At 34.7% G+C, this 19,889-nt stretch overlaps 2 protein-coding genes across 3 annotated transcripts; both read left to right on the top strand.

The window, feature by feature from the left end:
• The first annotated feature begins 3,047 nt into the window (after positions 1 to 3,047).
• On the top strand, positions 3,048 to 7,551 carry LOC142631727 (pentatricopeptide repeat-containing protein At4g32450, mitochondrial-like). Of its 2 annotated transcripts, XM_075806014.1 has the most exons (4): positions 3,062 to 3,213; positions 3,508 to 3,580; positions 4,156 to 6,453; positions 7,063 to 7,551. In XM_075806014.1, the coding sequence occupies exons 2-3, from the start codon at positions 3,573 to 3,575 to the stop codon at positions 6,434 to 6,436; spliced, it is 2,289 nt and encodes a 762-aa protein (XP_075662129.1). In that variant the 5' UTR covers positions 3,062 to 3,213; positions 3,508 to 3,572; the 3' UTR covers positions 6,437 to 6,453; positions 7,063 to 7,551. The 2 variants fall into 2 exon arrangements, with proteins under 2 accessions (XP_075662130.1, XP_075662129.1); XM_075806015.1 differs by lacking the exon at positions 3,508 to 3,580 and having other exon boundaries at positions 3,048 to 3,213.
• A 3,763-nt stretch (positions 7,552 to 11,314) lies between these two features.
• LOC142632017 (uncharacterized) lies at positions 11,315 to 19,197 on the top strand. Its single transcript, XM_075806441.1, has 5 exons — positions 11,315 to 11,547; positions 11,983 to 13,780; positions 13,976 to 14,168; positions 18,415 to 18,779; positions 18,873 to 19,197. The coding sequence occupies exons 2-4, from the start codon at positions 12,168 to 12,170 to the stop codon at positions 18,634 to 18,636; spliced, it is 2,028 nt and encodes a 675-aa protein (XP_075662556.1). The 5' UTR covers positions 11,315 to 11,547; positions 11,983 to 12,167; the 3' UTR covers positions 18,637 to 18,779; positions 18,873 to 19,197.
• Positions 19,198 to 19,889: the final 692 nt, after the last annotated feature.

The raw sequence follows: 19,889 nt of genomic DNA, 5'->3' as shown, positions 1-19,889 counted from the left end.
GAATCTATTTACTTAGGGTTCATTTGGTTGGAGGAGTGGAAAAGTTGGAGAATAGAAAATGAAAAATTGATAGAAAAGTGGGAGGATAAAAGATTAATGTTTTCTCATATGTATTTGGTTGGGAGGGTAGAAAAGAAGGATGAAAGACTTGTTGTTTGGACATTTGGTGAGCTCTACATGTTTTGCTTTCTATTAATACAAAGTGAAACACACACAGCTCACCAAATGTCCAAACAAATGAGTGGTGCTTCATATACAAAACATTTTACCACGGATTTAAATAGTTGATTTGACAAGTTTTTACCGGTTTTCTTTTAGGTCTACTATTAATATTACTTTTTTTATTTAGAACAAACATGCTACCATAGGTGTGAAACTTTTTGTCAAATTTTTTTGTCTATAGATATTCACGTTTAAAAAAATGCTATTGATGTAACAATTTTTATAGTAATTGAGTTGGTAGATTTTTATTGGTTCTTGTTTGGATTCACCACTAATATCATTCTGTTATCTACCATTTACAAATTGTCACATTGACAGTTTTAAAATATTTTGTTACATTTTTTTTTTTACTCTAAAGTCATTGAAACATTAAGGGTTTATTTGGTTGGAATGGTGGAAAAGTGGGAGGATAAAAAATATTTTAATTTTTCTTAGTTTTGTTTGGCTGGGAGTGGAAAAGTGGAAGGATAGAAAAAGTGAGTTTGTATAAATTTATTCATATTCTCTTGTTAAAAAAATGATGGCCTATTAAAACAAAAAAGTGACAAACAACCCAAAAAAAAAAAAAAAATCACCCAATTTATTAAAGAAATAAAAATCATGTAAAAAAAAAATTTATGTCTAGTTAAAAAAAAAAAAAGAAGCAATGTCTAGGAAAGGAAATGAAAAAAAAAAAAAAGAAAAAAAAAAAAAAGGAAGAGGCAACGCGCTCAAGAAAGTGCACAAAAAAGATGGAGAAGGAAGAAGAAGAAGAAGAAGAAAGGAAGTGGACAAATTGCCTATGTGCAAGTGTACATGGGTATTTTACTCTATTAAGCAACCTCATTTTATCTTTTCAGTTTTCTCCTCATTTTGGGGAAAAAACTTTTTGGTGGGTCTGGAGATAAAACATCTGGGCCTTACCATTTATTTTCCTTCCTTCCACCAAACCAAACATACTTCAAAAAAGTTTTCCTTCTTGATTTCTCTCCAAATTTTTTCATCTACCCTATTTCACCCTAAACAAACACACCCTAAGGGTCCATTTGATTGGAGGAGTAGAAAAGTAGGAAGATAGAAAATGAGAATGAGATAGAAAAGTAGGTGGAATAGAAGAGATTTAGTTTTCTACCATTTGTGTTTGGTTGAGAGGATGGAAAAATGAAGAGATGAAAAATTTATTTATTTGGTTGAGAAGAAAAATTAGAGGATGAAAAATAAAGTTTGTATAAATTTACAATTATATCCCTATTATATAAAACAAAAAAGTAACACATTTTTTTTTATTAAAAAAATTGTGTATGAACACCCTAAAATCCGCTTTACCAAACTAGAACTTCAAAAATGAATAAAATCCCGAACTGCATAGCTTTAAACCTTCAACACAAGATAGCTATAATAAAAGATGATATATGGTGTATCCAGTATATGTAACCACCCTCTCATGTAGGGGTGAATCTTACAGTTGTGGGGTTCACCCCTATGGGAGTGAATGGTTTTATATACCTAATACATGAATATGAATTGTAATAACATGTTAATCTAATGTAGTTCGTGCGGGCAAGTTGGTAAATAAATTGCAAGAAAGTTAAAGTACCAAATCTAAGAGCCAGACTCCCTCTCGAGCCTTGTAGGCCTTGTCACTTTTGTAGAAGTAATTATTACTCGGAAAAGTAGAAGTAATTATTACTCGGAAAAATAGAGAGGTTATATATATATCACTCTTGGTTTCTTTTTCTTCTTTTTCATAGGACATAATTGGGTCAAATTATTCTCTTTAATTTTAATTTGAAAATTTTTGTCCAAGCAATTTTAGCAAATGAAAGAATTTACAGATGAGACTCAGCATAAGCCAATAATTCTTTTAGAAGAGGAGGCTGGACTTTTCTCTCCAATATCTCTGACAATGTGATATGCTATCAAGGGATAGACAATTACATAAACTTTGAGAAAGAAATCATGATTTCCAAATTGATCACTGAACGCAAGACAAACTGCAAGCTTGGAAAATGTCATAACAGAAAACAAAGATTAGATAGAAGAAAGACAATTGGATGTTGAGGCCTGCAGCTCATATTGGAATTGTTTGGCTGGTTATGGAGATTGGGGGTGGTTTTGTAGTTCAGACGGACATTACTACTGTATTGTTAAGGGGGAAGCGAAATTTGTCCAAAAGTTTTTATATTAAGCAAAAATTAAATTAAGGAGAGATTGGCAAAAAAACACTTTTCCCCATTTATGTTAGTTCACAATTCACACTATTCCCTTAATCTTTGGAATCAAGCAATTAATTACGCTTACTTTTTTTTGTTGAGCTTTTTTTTTTTTTTTTTTTTTTTTGTGTGATTTTAGATCTATAAATATTTTTATGGTCGCTAAAATGATGAAAATATTTTTTTATGTAAAAAAAATGATGTAAGTGATAGGCTTATATGCAACCAATAAGAATTTGCTACCAAAACAGTTCGCAAAAATATTGTAAAAAAGTTTGTGAGTATAACATTACTCTTAAAAGAATAAATGATGTTATTTAAGGGAAATAAAAAATTTAGGAGCATTGCCCCCCTTAGTCCAATGGTGGCTCCATCTATATATATATATATATATATATATATATGTCCGGTTCACAAGTATATTTAGAGTATTTTTTAATAGACGATTTTAAAAAAAATTTAATACCACCCTCATAGGATAAATAAAAATAAGTATTGAAGTTTTTAAAATATTTTTTAAACCAATCAGATCTTGTTAACTTTTTCCTTTTATAATAGTTTGGTCCATTTCAAGCCCATTGGACTTATGGCCCATCCCATATATGTTCTTCAGTGTGTGTGTCTCTCTCTGGCAGCTTGTCTTCGATTTGAGTTATAGACGCTGAAGACCACCTGACCTGAGAGTCTGAGAGACTGACCCAACCCACAGTTCACAGCCACAGCCACTGCCACTGCCACCAACCTCTCTTTTCGGCTCTCACCTCAGCCTCGTTTCACTGCTATTTTTCATACCCAAGAGGTAATCTTTTTCATCCTATTCGTTTTTTCGTTCCTTATATAACTTTTGGGTGTCTTAGATATTTTGTGGGGGTTTAAAACTTAAAATTGAATTAATTTCTTAGTTTGAGTTACGTTTGTAGTGAGAATCTGTTGTGTTAAACCAGGACCCATTAGAACTTACAACTATGTGTGGCAAAAACATTTGTCAAATACCAATATATCTCTGCTAAATAATAGTGGGATTGCATACAAAATATTTGTGCTTTTGAGTAAAAATTTAAATGTTGAGTTATATTTTTTATGCGTGAATCAGTATTTCTTAAAATGGGCTGGTGATGGATTCTTGGTGGGTGTGTAAAGTTTGTTCTTTTGGACAAAATGAAAAGGTTAGTAATGGCAGTGATATCCTTCGCATCATCCAAACACTGTTTGTTTTACATATATGCTTAAAAAAGTCCTCTTGAGGCTATCTAAAGCCACAACTTCATTCACAGTGTTACTAGCTCTTGTTAACTTCCATCTTTATTTTTAACTTAGATTCTTCCATATTGTTAGATAGAACTGTTTTAAGGTTTAAAATGAACAATAAAAATTTTATATACAAGTTAGAGGGTTCGTTAATATCGGGCATAGGCTTGGTATTAGCATGCTGGTCCGATCTTGAATCCCGGTTCGGATTTGGGTCTTGACATTTGTGTTATCAAGTTTAGACAATTCTTGCCTTTGTCACTTGTAATAAGTGGAGTAAGTGGGAAAAAAAGAGGATAAATTTTAGGTTTAAGATTTTTCTAGAGATTTTTTTGTATGGTTAAAATATGAAATATAATTCTAGTTTTGGCTAGCAGATAAATTTCTTAACTTTTTGATAAGCAGTAAGCTTTGCCTCTCCCTTTTTCTCTTTGTAAATTCAATCTCTTTCTAAAACTCCTTCACTCATCCTAAAGTGTTTAAACCAATACAGGTTTAGGCCATATATGTCCTCAAAGAGAGCTACAATTCTCACAGTCAACTTTCTCACAGCACTATCTGAGGTATGTTCTTCACGCCACTCGCTAGATTCAATCAAAACCCTCACCTTGCTGAAAAATCTCAGCACTGCTGCAGAAAGGTCAGATTTTCTGAATTCTAATGGATATCACATAGATAATTCATCAGAGTGTCACCAAAACCCTAGTGGATATGAAAAAGTGAGCCAAAGCCCTAGTGATTGGCAGAAGAATTCAAATGGGTTCGATGGTGGAAACTCTGTGGAGGTTCAGCAGAGCTTAAACCCCCACAGAAATGATTTTGTGAACAAACCAGATGGGAAAAATGGAAATGTTAGTGGCTTTTATGGGCAAAATTATGGTGATTTGCAGCAAAATTCACATGGGTTTTACCGGAATTCTTGTGGACTATCTGGGGAAAGCCCTAAAAGTACATATCAAAACAATTCAGTTGGGCAAAATGGAAATTTTAGTGGGTACTATTGTGGTCAACATAGTGACAAGGTTCAGCAGAACCTAAATGAGAGTTATGCAAATACTTCAAGGAGTTTTGAGCAGAGTTCAAATGGGTCATATCAGAATAATTTTGGGGTTTATAGGGAAAGCATACAGAATATCCCAATTCAGCAAGATATGAATTTTACTGGGCAGAATAATGGAGTGTTGTCACAGAACCCTATTGGAGCCAATCCACAGAATTCAGCGGGCTTACAGCATAATATGAACAGATCTTATGGGGAAAATCAATATCTACAGAATTCAAATGGATCTTACCAGGAGGGTCTCAGAGAAGTGAGGCAGAACACAAATGAATTTGCTTCCCATGGCCTTTCAGAATCTCAGGGAAGCCAAATTAGAAGCTATACACATGGGCAAATTCAGAAAAACCTAAGTGAACATAACATGGGCATTGTTGGAGCCTATCAGCAAAGACAAAGTGTGTATCAGCAGAGCCAAAGTGCTGGACAATATTTGCCAAACTCAAATGCCCACACTAAATTATCTAGTGATACAAAACCTGAGGTGGAATTGGGCGAGAGATCTGATAGTTGCCCATATAGTGGTACTATTGAGGAGCTAGATGGTTTTAGCAAGGAGGGGAAAGTAAAGGAAGCTGTAGAAGTTTTGTCATTATTAGAGAAACGTTGTGTTCCAGTGGAGTTGCACCAATATCTACAGTTAATGCAGGCGTGCAGTGAGGCTAAATCTCTGCAAGAAGCAAAATATGTTCATCAACATGTCGTAAGGTTGCTGTCTCCACTTAAGGTCAGCACCTATAACAGAATTATTAAGATGTATTGGGAATGTGGTTCTATAGATGATGCCTTTGAGGTGTTTAACACGATGCCAAAGCAAAATTTGACATCTTGGGATACCATGATAACGTGGCTTGCTAAGAATGGTCTTGGAGAGGATGCAATTGATCTGTTCACTCAGTTTAAACAACAAGGATTGAAACCTGATGGCCAATTTTTCATCAGTATTTTTTCTGCTTGTAATGTTTTGGGAGACATTGATGAGGGAATGTTACACTTTGAATCAATGAGCAAGGATTATAGTATTGTCCCATCCATGGATCATTATGTGAGTGTAGTAGACATGCTTGGAAGTACTGGGTACCTGGATGAAGCTTTTGAGTTCATTGAAAAGATGCCATTGGAACCTAGCGTTGATGTATGGGAAACCCTGATGAATCTTTGTAGAGTTCATGGACACATAGAACTTGGTGATCGTTGTGCTGAGATTGTTGAGCAGCTGGACCCCTCCCGCTTGACTGAGCAATCAAAGGCTGGCCTTGTACCTGTGAAAGCTTCAGATGTTGCAAAAGAGAAGGAGAAGAAGAAATTAGCAAGTCAAAATCTTCTAGAGGTAAGGAGCCGGGTTCATGAATACCGAGCAGGAGATAGATCTCATCCTGAGAATGATAAGATCTATGCGGAACTCAGGAGTTTGAAGGAACAAATGAAAGAGTCTGGTTATGTACCAGAGACTAGATTTGTGTTGCATGACATTGACCAGGAAGCCAAGGAGGAAGCTCTTCTTTCTCATAGTGAGAGACTTGCTGTTGCTTATGGTCTCCTTAACAGCCCTCCTCGTGCTCCTATTAGGGTAATCAAGAATCTCCGTTTTTGTGGTGATTGCCATAATGCACTGAAGATCATCTCAAAGCTTGTAGGCAGAGAACTGATCATACGAGATGCTAAGAGGTTTCACCATTTCAAGGATGGATTATGCTCTTGCCGGGATTATTGGTGAAAAGAATGAAACTTGAGGTAGTATTGATCATACATGAATTTTTAAGGCTTTTTGAGAATAAATATATCAAAGCTTCAATTAGTTGTCCATTCTGTCATTATTTTAACTTTTTTGATATATCTGCATATAGTATGTTTAATATCTAACAATACTTAATAACAAATATTACTGTTAGTCATTTGATCCTAAAGATTTTAAAGAAGCAATATGTTGGATTCAATGGATGACCTGACACATTCTGGTCAAGCTTTGCTGCTGAGTGCAATGAATTATGATATACAAATAATTATGTTATCTTCTTCTATTAATTTAGTTTGTTTGAGAAAATTCTTACTTCTTAGAGGTTACGCCCTTCTTTATATTCTTTCTTGAATGATTTTCACTTTTCCACGGGCAACAGCGTGTATGCCTCTTAGACAAGAGACAAGAGACAACAGTGGCTACACACACTTTAAAATGGCTCTCTTCTTCTTCTTCTTCTTCTTCTTCCTAGATTGGCAATATGATTGCGCTACATATTGGTAAAAATGTTAAATCTGCAATATCAGATAATACTTGTAAACAGATCATAATAAAAGTAGTGTTTTCTTGACTTAGTGTATATGATTCAATTTCTTTTGCTGCAGGTACGTCTGACTCAGGGACTCTGTTTTTAGCTGGTTGCTCCATGACACACCAAATTCTGTTGGACCATCATGAATATTTAATCACAAGATCTGTTCAACAGACCCAGATCAAGGCAAAGATATCTATACCCATTGCTAGAGTGATGCAACCTTAGGTTCTGATTCCTAGGTTTTATTTAATTTTTCTTTTGTTTTTCCGGAAAACTTTCTGCTTCATCAGTTCGGTTCAGAACTTTCATCATTCTGCGTCACAGAGGTATTAATGCAATTTTGATCCCATTTTTTCTATCATATTGACCAGGAAGCTGGAACATTTATTCTTGGTACAAGATTTTATTTTTTGGGCTAAGAACATTCCTAGTTCAAGATATTCCCAATGTTCTAATACAGAGTATTCAAATGCTATCAGGTTGCTATTTATTGTATTTAATAAATTATTCGGATATACATTTGAAATGCTATAAATCCATTCCCCTTTGAGGCACAAAAGTGATCCAAATCCATGTGTGAGCAACATTAGTACGTCAGTTAGATTTCTACCTTGTGTCCTCCCAGTGTAATCTTTTCTAATGTTAATCTCGATTCTACATCTAAATTTGATGAATAATTCAGAGACACCTAATTATGCACACAATTTCACAACATGATGATGTATGCGAATGAGTTGTGTACGAAAACTGAGTTTTATTCTGTGTCTGCATTCCAAATATGTGTTAAAAAGACCCTTTTGAAAACAGTTGCAACTCAAATGTATGTACAAAGACTAATGATTAAATCATTAATTTTTTTTTTAAAAATTTAAAACTAAAAAAATGGTTAAGAGTTGCTCACAAATTGAAAGGGCTTAAAAGAAAAGAAAATTTTAGTAAATTACGAGAATAGGTAGAATTCATTGATTTTGGGGCAAATTATAAGTTATGTGCTAGAGTTCACATTCATCTATAATTTTTTTAATTTTTTTTTTTTTTTTTTTAAGTTTCAATCTATGGCGTCCGCTCCTGATAATAGCTCTTTATCATCAGATTAAGACACCAATTGGATTTTGGTGTAGGTAGGGATTAAATTCCAAATCTCTTATCAACCATCGGATACTTTACCAGTTGAGCTAACTAGAATCCATACATTCATTTATAAATTGATTGTATTAATTTCTTCTCTAAATTCTTGAATTAATGTTATAACTTATCATCAATGATATATAGAAAATTCTTAGGTACTCTCGGCGTGTGGTGAAATAGTATTTTCTCCTTTCATATTTATGATGGATCTTGCCATGAATTTAATGAGTGGACTCTATCATGAATGTGAAAGAAAAGAACATCATTCACCGTGCTCTAGGAGTACTTAAGAATTACTTATAATTTATAATGTTGATAACGTTTTTTTATTTTTATTTTTATTTTTATTTGTTGTTGTTGTTTGTCATTCCTCATTTAAGTGCTCTAGGAGTATCTATGTGATGCCCTAATTTGATTAGTTATGTGTGTTGTGTGGGTGTGTGATGAATCCCACATCGGGTATTTGCTAGGTAGATCTGAGTTTTACTAACAACTATAAGGAGTTTCAATTGTGATTAGTCTTTATTGAGGTATAGCGCAGATATGACTAGCGCTTTTCCTTGAATCGTTATAACCTAAGAATGACAAAAATTTCAAAAAATCGAATATTTTAATTATGGATCATGAAAAAGTAAAAAATGACTTAAATTTTCCCTTTTGAATTTTAACGCAATCGGCCCTCAATCAACCATTATGATTTTATATTCTTAAGAAATTAATCAATTAAAATTTATTTTAAAAATTGATTTGATAAAAAAATATTAAATTTGTATTAATGCAAACGTTTAGGAGTGATTAAGTGCATGCAAGCTTACCAAATGGGTTAGCCTCGAACCAATGAGATCATGACATGTAATTAGTTTTAAATTGATCAAAATTGGACAAATTAAAATTAATTGTTTATAATCATGTTCATGTGTGGTTAGGCTCATTAGTGTGAATGCATAACCATTAAAACTTGTTTTTCTTAATATCTTTTGATCTATTTATTCGATTGAGGTCCGTGGTTAGTCATTTTGATCGTCAAGATGTCAAAATCATTTTAAAAATGAATGATTGAGGATCCAAGAAACAAAATTAAGCTGCTATCTTCAGGTGAAAAAGGGTGATCATCTTGCTGGTATATAAAAGGGCGCCAAGTTAAACCAGAAATAGGATTGTGGGATTGTTGTTACTTTTAATACATAGGCGCGGTAAACAAACTCATCGTAGTGATGAACATCTTGCTGGTATATAAAAGGGTGATCATGCCAAACACCATCAAGACAACATTGAATCTTGGTGGTCCAAATCATTGAGGCAATAGAACAAAATAACCCCATTTTGGTCTCGTTAGTACCGTATCAAATAGTTTGAGTACCTGCAAACCAAAGAACCATTTGTTAGGAGTACTCTTAGGCCAATCTAGTTGGGCATGTGAATGTATTCTACTTCCAGCCAACTTTACTTTACTCTCCCTGCTTCTCTCTCCATCCAAAGTCCAAACTGGCCCTAAGATGTGAGGAATTTATTTAGAGTTTACAAAATACAACGTAATGGACTAACCTTGGTAGGAAGAATTCCTTTACATACTTGCTAGATCATGATTCTTGATTTTGTTTGGTATTGGAATATGCCAACCTTTATTCCAAAAGCTTATTTAATTTGGGATAAAAACTTTTACACATTTTTTTGAAATGAAATCATGAGTTGAAGATAAATTTCAAAATCGTGTTTTCAACTTGTGTCTTTTACTCATAATTTCATTTCAAATGATGGGTATGTAACAAATACCACCCTTTCACTTGACACATTTGATGAAGAACCAACCCGAGCATCAATGTGCAGATATAAGAAACGATACCCAGTGCAAACTTAGTATTAGCCAGATTTGCACCTAGGCCATATAAGTTTGTTACTTGGCAGCCTAGTGATCAATGGTAAAGACATAATAATAGTAGTCTTTTTGGGTGGAAGAAAAACTTGGTATATCATATCAATTATCACCCCTCCATTACTTGCTAAGTCGATCATTAAATCCATTGTAGCCTAATGATCATTCCGCAAACCAGTTACTTCAAAAGTTGAAGACTTGAATAGCCAATAATCAACCCAAATGTTCACACTGCATTTCCTTGTCAAGTAGAGACCGGCCTGCCAATAAACTTCTCAATGCAAAAGAAGAATTCTGATTCCCAACAGCCTGCAAAAAAGAACATATTGGAAATTATTTTGACTACATTACTCGGTAAAGTAGGGAGTCAATGTTAAGAATCAGACACCACATTTGTTTTGTTAGGAGAGCAATATAAAATTTTGTAGAACACAAAACCCCATTCCTTTTTTTTGATGCTTTGATTTAACAGCTTATCCCAAGCAATCCAATAAATTCTATGTTCTTGATTCCGGTGACTTCACCAAAACAACTCATAAGAGAGCCATGCTTATTTATAATGCTTTTTTTTGGGAGTAAAACACAACTCATCGAGTAAGTAGGGATAGCTTAAGCTATTGCTTGATCAAAATTTCTTACCCCACTTTGGTTAGTAACTTTTCCTTGCACCCTTTCAATTTTGATCATGCGTGTTCACAAAGCTTTGCAAAACTTTGTCGCTTAGGTTGGTTAAGTAATTTATTCTTACGTTTACTCAGTTTAAGATTTACTAAATTAAAGCCTTCAAGATTCGATCCCCTTGAAAAAGAATCTCTAAGTATTTGTAAAAAGAAAAAAAAAAAAGGAAAAAAAAATTGAAGTAATAAGTGAAAGAGTAAAACACATGAAACATTTGAGAAAATAAAGTCAACTCGATTAAATTCATATTTTAGCAAATTAGATATAAGTTGACAAATTAAAGTATCCCAATCAATAATAATTTTTTATATAATAAGAATCAGATTAATTAATGTGATTCGTCACTCATAAGTTAACCCAATTCAATTTATCGTTTCAACGGGTCAGATTCGAGTTGACCCTTTTTTTACAAGTTAAAAAATCTATACCCATTCCCATATATATATATTTTTCCATTGGGTTTGGGCAGATTATTGAATCTGATCCAATTTTGCCATGTGTAAGAATAACTAGCATCCCCTAAAAAAAAAAAAAAAGTATTAATGAGAAAAGAACATTTTTTTATTTCCCATTTTGGCTGAGTCAGATTGAAAGTGACTTTTGTTAGGGGTCTAAAAAGATTGAAAGAGACCTTAATACATTTAGATTTCCCTGTGAAATTTCATACAATCAAAATCCAATTCGGCACTTCACCTTCCAATTCGGACGGTTAGAGAAAAACCCGAACTTTCTCTTCCTACACAAGCCCCACAGTTCTTGAACTATATTTTATTTTTTTTCACAGCTACCCATTTGTTTTTGGAGCAATTGGAAGCCCAATTCTTGCGGATCCAGATTGGTTCTTGCAAAAACTGTATCCGGGTTCTTGAATTTCAGGTAAAATGCTGATAACCCAGTTACAGATCTCTCTGAATTTGAACTGTAATTGCTGTATAGTGTTTCTTTCTGTCTTTATACTTTGTTTGGTTGATGGGAAGCTGGGAGGAAAGGAAAGAAAATGGATTTGATTCTTGTGCTTTATAGTTTTCTAATTACTGAAAGTCTGTGAACCTGAAGTACTTATCTGGGAAAAAAACAAATGGAAAGAAATTTATCAACTCGAAGTAATGCAAGTGGTGGTGTTGCTCAATTGATGAAAACTCAATATGAAAGATTTTAATGTGTTCCCTTTTGCACATATATGTTTAAGCTTTTCAATGAAGCATCATATTGTTACTCTACGTGACTTTACTTATTTGAGTTGTTTGTCACTCTCTCTGTTGTCACATTCAATGTGCATATGAATGTATTTTTTTGCTTTTTCCTTGTTAGGCTTTGATTTCTTGATTGCAAGTGTTGAAGTGGAGAAAACCGAGAAAAATATTGAGTGGGAAAGTTTGACATTGGTCTTTTTGAACTTTGAAGACAATCTTAGTAATTTTATGATTGGTTGCTGGCGATGATGGGGATGGGTTTTGACTCATGATTAATAAAAGCCAGCATTGAACTTCTAGGAAATGAGTCGGTCTCCTTCTTTTTCAGTGAAGACAGAACTTAGTCCAAAGCTTGACCCTGCATCTTTGCGGCAATGGGCTGTGGCCTTTTGTATTATTAGATTTGATCTTGAACAGGGTCAGCTCATTGAAGAGTGTTACCCACCTGGCTGTCTTACAAAAGATGAGGAACTTGAAATCGCTTTTAGTTCGTTCCCAGATTCTGTTTCCCAACACCAGAACCGTTCAAGTATTCATGATTGTATCTTCTTTTTCCGGTTTCGAAGGCAGAATGATTCTCAATCTGTCCTTGTCTCTTCCTCGGAGATAACTGAAGTTGATAAGGAGTTATCTCCAAAGTCCACGGACAAAAGAAATCTGACAAGATCCAATACTTGCAAGAATAACAAAGATTCAAGACACATGTATGGTTATGTTTTTAATAGACAGAGACATGATGAGAGGCTAAAGCGAGGTGGTGAGCAGAAGTCTGTGGTAATTTTGTCTCTCAGTCCTTATTCCAGTGTGTTTAGACCTTTGTTACAAATCATGGGTCCATTGTATTTTGACATTGGAAAAAAAGCTCTTGAGCATATTGCTGCTTTTGTTTCAATGTGGCCTGCTCCTAAACCTGGTAAACTAATGGATCTTCCTATAGGGAATGCAATGCTTAAAGTGAACTTGCCACCTGCTCATAGCTTGCCGTCAGAAAGTGGAATGTTGTTTGAAGAGTCTGCTTACTCTATGGCTCCTTTTCTTCCCAATAATCAGTCAGTACCGCAGGGTCTTTTCCATGATTCAGATCTTTTTGGTACCTTCCGGGGGCTTCTATTGCAGCTCTGGGTGTTGTGGGAATTATTACTGATTGGTGAGCCTATTCTTGTAATTGCACCAACACCTCCCCAGTGTTGTGAGGCTGTTGCCAGTCTTGTGAGTTTGGTTGCACCACTACTTTATAGTGTTGATTTCAGGCCTTACTTTACAATTCATGACCCTGAGTTTGCCCACTTGAACTCACTTCAAGAAGGAGACACATTTCCTCCAATTGTTTTGGGTGTGACAAACCTTTTTTTCCTTAAAGCTCTCCGTAAGATCCCCCACATTGTTTCAGTTGGAAGCCCAGCTCCCAACTCAAACCGGCTTGCCTTCACCACGAGATCTTCTGGTGGAAAATTTTCTGCTAGATCAGAAGCATTTGGTCTTCAACAGCTTTCCTTGAAGAAGTTTTCTCCTTCAAACTTGTTAAGTGCTGTGAAGTTGAAAAGAGATGGTCCTCTTTGTCTCATGACAGAACATAAGGAAGCCATCTGGACCACTTATGGTGCAATAACGAAGCCGGACACTTCTATCTTAAATAGGCTTATAGATGCTGGGATGTCACCTAGGGTTGAGGAGTCAATGTCAGTTGTTAACAATGAGATATTGCGGCGGCATTTCTTGGAGCTCACTACCAATTTTTTGGCTCCTTTTGGTCCATATTTTAGGACTAAGACACCTTCAGAAAGTTCTTCTCCATTTGTTGACCCTCCCCCTCTCCCTTCATTTAATGCTGATGAATTTCTTGCAAGTTTGTCAGCAAGAGGTCCAGGGAAGTTCTTATCAAAGAGAATGAAGTCTAACTGGCTGGACTTGTACAGGTGATGATTACTGACTACCACATACATCATTTACTACCACTGCCCACATGACCCCTCATCTTTCTCTTACCTTGTTCTCATCAAATATGGTGTCCTTAAGTTTAATTTTTCCTGAATATTTAGTTAGTTACCTTTTGTTAACTTATCCTGTTAAATGAATGTTTTTGAAATAGAGATGCTTCCTTTTCTACCCAGGCGTTTTCTTAGAGGACCCAACTTTATGCCATGGTTTCAAAGAAGGCGTGCTGTTGCTGAACAAGAACAGCATAAACTGTGGAGGCAGGCAAGGATGAACACTGACATACAGCAGTTTATTTCTAAAAGGTCTGAGTTGGAAATTGTAGATTCCTTCAATGCCATTGAGAGGCATTTTCTTGAAGAAATACAGGTGCTTTTCCCCTTTATCTCCTATTTTCTTCTTGGTTGTGCTTTTATCTTCAGCCATTTTTTAAGAAAACATGATTTAACAAAAAACACATATAAGAGTCTTTTTGATTTTGAAGCATTTGCAGCTTTCAAGAGAGCACCTTATATTCAAAACAGTACTTACTGTGAGCTCTAAATCATAGTAAGACAGCACTGATCTCTTCATGAGAGGGATCATTAGGTGACATGGATCAAGTGCTTTGTGTAACTACATCAAAGATTTTAAAATGTAAAAGGGTGATTAACTGATGATTGGTATAGTGATTACCTCTTAAACTTGTCTTACTAGTAATAAGGTTAATTTAGCTCTCTACCCTAAACTATGAGATCATTTGCAGTGTTCATCCTGAGCTATAAATTTTGCAAACCACACCCTGATTTAAGATTAATTCGCAATGTCCCTTCCACAATCAGAAATCAATGTAAAAATTAGCAAAAAATGAATCGGCTGGTTGGGGGTGGAAATTGCAATATGAGAACCAATATGTTAATTTTGACATATAATGCACCTTTCTATCCAACCAACTCTCTCATTTATTAATTGTATACTAATTTTGATTGGTGGGGGTAGACATTGCTGATTTATCTCAAAGTAGGGCGTTAATTGCAAAATTTGTAATCTTGGGTGGACATTGCAAATGACCAAAATGGATAGTTTAGGGTGGATAGCTGCAATTATGCCCTGATAGTATGACTCAAGTTGGATTAGATAATAATGGCTGGGTCGAGGAGGAATTATACCAAGGTTCAAATCCCCCCACCCCCGTTGTTGTATTATCCAAAAAAAAAAAAAACCTTTTCTCTGAATTTAAAAGCAATAATCAATGCTAACTCAAAAATTGACATAGTAATCAATCTCTCTCATCCATGCTTCCACCTTCTATTACCTGCAAAACTTGGGTTTCCTAATATGTCATGTGGAGATAGAAGTTGATTGTGACCTATATTTGATAAACTAGGAACTTGTTAATTATTGAGATCAATAGCTGTTAAAATTAGGGTAAATAAACTATAACCCTATTGTGTTGTCAGTTTTCTAGAATTTGACTTTATTTCATTTTCCTATCATGGAGGATTTTTCAGTTGTCTTTCAATGCTCACAAGTTTTGATTTTGTGTGTGTAGTTTACTGTCTCTCTTTCTTTCTAAGTCCAACATTTTGGGTTGGGGTTATCCATCCACTGTAGGACTACACTCTAATACATATTTTTCCTTTCCATTCTTACAAAGCTTAAACCTTGTTCTGTTTTTGACATTCTTTTCTGTCAATTGTGAAGTATAATCCACATGAAATATGAGTCATTACCATACTGGAAACTGTAATTTTCTTATTGCTAGTTATGTTTCTCAATTTGAAAGATCTGTTTTGGTTCTTGGGGTTCTGGTATTGCTAATGCAAAACTGCCGGACAAGATTGGAATTTGGAAATAGGAAAGCTCAAAGAAGCATATAATTTTACAATTAGAAAACAATTTCTGTATTTGAAACTACACTATTGGCAAGACTGTAAAAACTCATTTCTCATTTGGCTATATAATCGTCTCCTAAGTTGCTAGAAATCAACACCCAGCAATTCTAAAATTCCAATTTAAAATTTCATTCCTCAATAATCTGTCTTGTATGTTTTTTTAGAGCTTTTTAAATACGCTTTCACAGAGTACATCAATAAGAGAACTAATTCAAAAACAAAAACAAAAGGCATAATCCCACATAATCCTCAATCAGGATAAAATTACATCAATGGAAAATCAAAATTTGAAATTCAATTAGCACTAATCTTGGTGTCTGCACCAGTTAGGATACAGAGTATTCCCCTACTCATTATGGAGGTTTGGGCAGTGAGCAGAATTGATGCCAGTGAGAGGCAAATATGTAATGGTTAAGTGAGTTACAATCTGCAATATGCTGGCAGGGATGGGTGGTCACTGGCAGATCTGTGTGGTGGTTGGTGGCTAGGATCTGCGAGTATTTCATCAGTGCTCCTTATCATGTGAGGCTGTGGAAGTATATTAGGTGTGGTTGGGAGATGTTCTTGAAGTCTATTAAAACTTTTTGTTGGTGATGGGAGTTGCATTCACATTTGACATGATTTATGGCGTGGAGATGTACCATATTATCTTCTCTTCCTGAACTGTTTTCCATTGCAATTAATAAAGATGCCACTATAACAAGGTATATGAAGAGTGTTAATGATGTACTTCATTGGTACTTTATGCAGTGAGAGTTAATTGGTGGAATGGACAAAATGGGTTTGGTAATGTCTAGAAATCCTAAGTTTGATGTAGGTCATATTATTGGGATTTGTTAGGAGTTTTAGTGGCAGATCTTCCATGTGAGCCATTTGGAAGGCAAAAGGCTTCAACAAAGATAACTCTTTTTTTTGGGACACTGGCACAAGGTAAAATCTAACTGTGGATAAGCTGAAAAAGTGCAAGGACATCATTGTTCATTAGTTTTGTATGTTCAAAAAAAATGGGGAGGCGATCGCCTTTTTCTGCATTGTACCATTGTTAAGGAGCTTTGGTCTGTTTTCACTTTATTGGGAATTCTTTGGTAATGCTTAAATCTGGGAGGGAGCTTTTGATGCGATGGAGAGACTACTTCAAAAGATATCAATGTTTGGATGTGTGGAATGTTATTCTTTTACGCTTGATGTGATTCATTTAGACGGAGGTAAATGCTTGGACTGCTTAGAAAGATATCAGCATCTGATAGTTGCTTGGATCATAATTAATGTAGTATTAAATTACCAAGGTATACTATTTAGGCTTAGAAGCTGAAGTACATCTGGTGATAGGATCAGATTCATCAAACTTCACATGATAAGAGTAAAAATATACCAAGAATTTGTAGCCTTTTAATGGTAATGATGAGGAGATGAAAATGAAGAATTAGAATATTAGAAAGTAAAAGAAATAGAATTAAACTGGATGACTGCTCATGAGTACCTAAGAGAGAAGTTTGTGGCATCCACTGATAGGGATTTGGCCAATACGAATTGCTTTGAGGGTTTGAAATGGATTTTTGTTTCCAACACTTCCTAGCTGCATTCTGAAGTCCAGACCAGCTATGTAAATCATGCGTGGATGTCCTTAGTCTATTTAAATATCAATTTTATCTCTGTTATTCAATATTAATGGTGGGACCTAAGGGCTTTGTATTACTGCACTTGTGGATGCTATACATTGCAAAACACCCTATCTGATTATTCTTCAATCAGATGAGTTTTATAAACCAATGTGTGGATAAATTGACCAAAATGCAAAAACACCCCCTGTGGTTTGGGTTAGTTGCAAACACACCCTTTAGAGTTTCAGTTCTTCCTTTTATCACCCTGAGGTTTCCATATCTGCCCAAATTAACCCTTGAGACTAACTTCTCTTAACTTTAATGGATGGAAAAATCATGTAATCATTATGTGACCTTAGTAAGAAGATTTATCAACTGATTTGCACCACTGGTCATGTGATTTTTCTGTCCATAAAGGTTATCAAAAGTTAGTCCAAGGGGTCAATTTGACGGATATGAAAACCTCAAGATGTTATAAGAAAGAATTGAAACCAAAGGGGGGATTTTTGCAAATGACCCAAATCCCAGGGGATGTTTTTGCATTTAGGCCTTCTTTATAAAAAAAAAAAATTTCATTTAATGCAAAAGTAAATGTAAATTTTATATTCATCATCTCTGCCATTACTTTAGTTATTATTTATTTTTACATTTGATAGTATTATTTCTATCTTAATATATGAATAGGAAGCTGTATGTTCTATTTTTAGATACTGTCAAGATAGGATCTCTGAGCTTCTGACTTCGGATGTTTCTTCATTGTACAACATATTATACAGCTAGATATGTATCTTAATGGAATCAAGTTAGACCAGTTATATAAACCAATGAGGATATAAATTTATATATATATATATATATATATATATATATATATATTATACACACACATGTGATGGTTTGGGATGTTAGCCTAAACATGATTGGATGCTTCATTTGGCTATTCATTAGAAATCATCAAAATGAGTAGTGGTCTCTAAAATGACAAACTTTGTACTGCTACATTTTTTTTTATAGAATTTTAACTATGTAGTGCTTATGCACAATATTGTTTTATGTGAAATATAACTTGCATGGATTCATATTTATATAATGAAGATACCATGGCAATATATTTACATTTCCATCAAATCCAATCTTCAGCTGCAGGAATCGGGAAGTGCTAGTGCAGAGTCTGTATTAACTCGTCAGAAACTGAAGGGAGACCTGCAGGCAGTTTTCAATGTGCTTCCTAAGGACATGCAGCAGCTTCTTCTATTAAACCCAAAAAGAGCATCTCTTCTTCAAGGAAGTCCCGGAACAACAAAACTTCCTGGGCACCCATCAGTACAAGTTGGGGTTGTGTCTTCCACTACGCCCAGATAATAAATAGCCTGGCTAGGAAACATATTGTCTATGGTACAGAAGGTATTCTCATTCTGCTGAAGGACAGCAAATGTTGATTATTTTTCAGCTTCCTCTGTTATCAGACTGGGAGTTCTCTGACTTAGGGCACAACTGATTATGAGGTAAGATTGATATCTATACAAAATCTCAATTCCTTAAAATCAAGCTATCAATATAATACTGTTATTTTGACTTTGTATCCTTTGAACAAACAGGTGAACAAGAATTTCAAAACTGCTACTGAATCACCTGTGCCCCAAGCACACTTGAAATAATTGGAACCCTACAAACAAATTCGATATTTCAAAATTTGTGGGGATTGGTGTTTGCCTTTTTAATGGAAGTTGAAGATTTAAGTTGCTTTCATTTCTGGGATCAATTGTAGGCTAGAAACGTGTAGAGTAACTCACGGAAGAGCCCTCAAAAATGTTGTCATTCTATACGGTGGGGCATATCTTTCATGAATATCAAGGATCGAGCTATGTAATGCGATTGTTAACACTAAACAGTTTCTGCAAAATGAAGTGTTTTTTGTGAATAGTGTTTAGGTAAACAGAATACATAGAGACAGAAAGCAGGTCATGGATTAGTACAAATATAGGATTATTTTCCTCAAAAGATTTTGACAAGAAGATCCGCTTTTTCCTTGAAAAAAAAAAAAAAAAAAAACTTTTCTTGCCTAATTCAATGATTCTTTTGCTGTTACGGCGATTTGGATGTAATGTTGATAAAAGCTTCAGGTTAGTTAATAAAGATCAATCAATGCCAAGAAGATGTAATAGGGAAAATTTAAAAAGGAACCCCAAAGTATATATGTATTTCCGTTAGGCAAACGCATAGTTTATTCTGGAGGCTATTCAAATTTATTCTTGCTTGAAGCATCTTCAAGTTTACCACCAGAGAAGGGAATTGAGCTGACTTTAGAAACTTGGTTCATTTGAGTGCTATTTGTCAAGAGCCCAATCAATTAGTAGAAATCCTGTTAAAAGTTTCAGAACCCCACCACTTATTCCTCCCCTATTCGGCTGTTTCTTTTTGGAACTTTGATAAACTGTTAATCTGTTATGCTATTCACATGGGCTAGTGCCCATTATGGTTAGGCTCTCTCCATAAATTGGGTGAAGGAAGTATCACTAGGCTATGACGAATACTTTAAAACTGGACTCAATTGCTCAATTTAACTTTCATTTTCAACTCTTAAAATTGTTCGATTCAATTCACCTACCAGTTTT

Source organism: Castanea sativa, chromosome 4 (assembly GCF_040712315.1).
Source record: "Castanea sativa cultivar Marrone di Chiusa Pesio chromosome 4, ASM4071231v1".
Lineage (NCBI taxonomy): Eukaryota > Viridiplantae > Streptophyta > Magnoliopsida > Fagales > Fagaceae > Castanea > Castanea sativa.
Note: the sequence above shows the minus strand (reverse complement) of the source record. Positions and strands in the feature narration are given on the sequence as shown.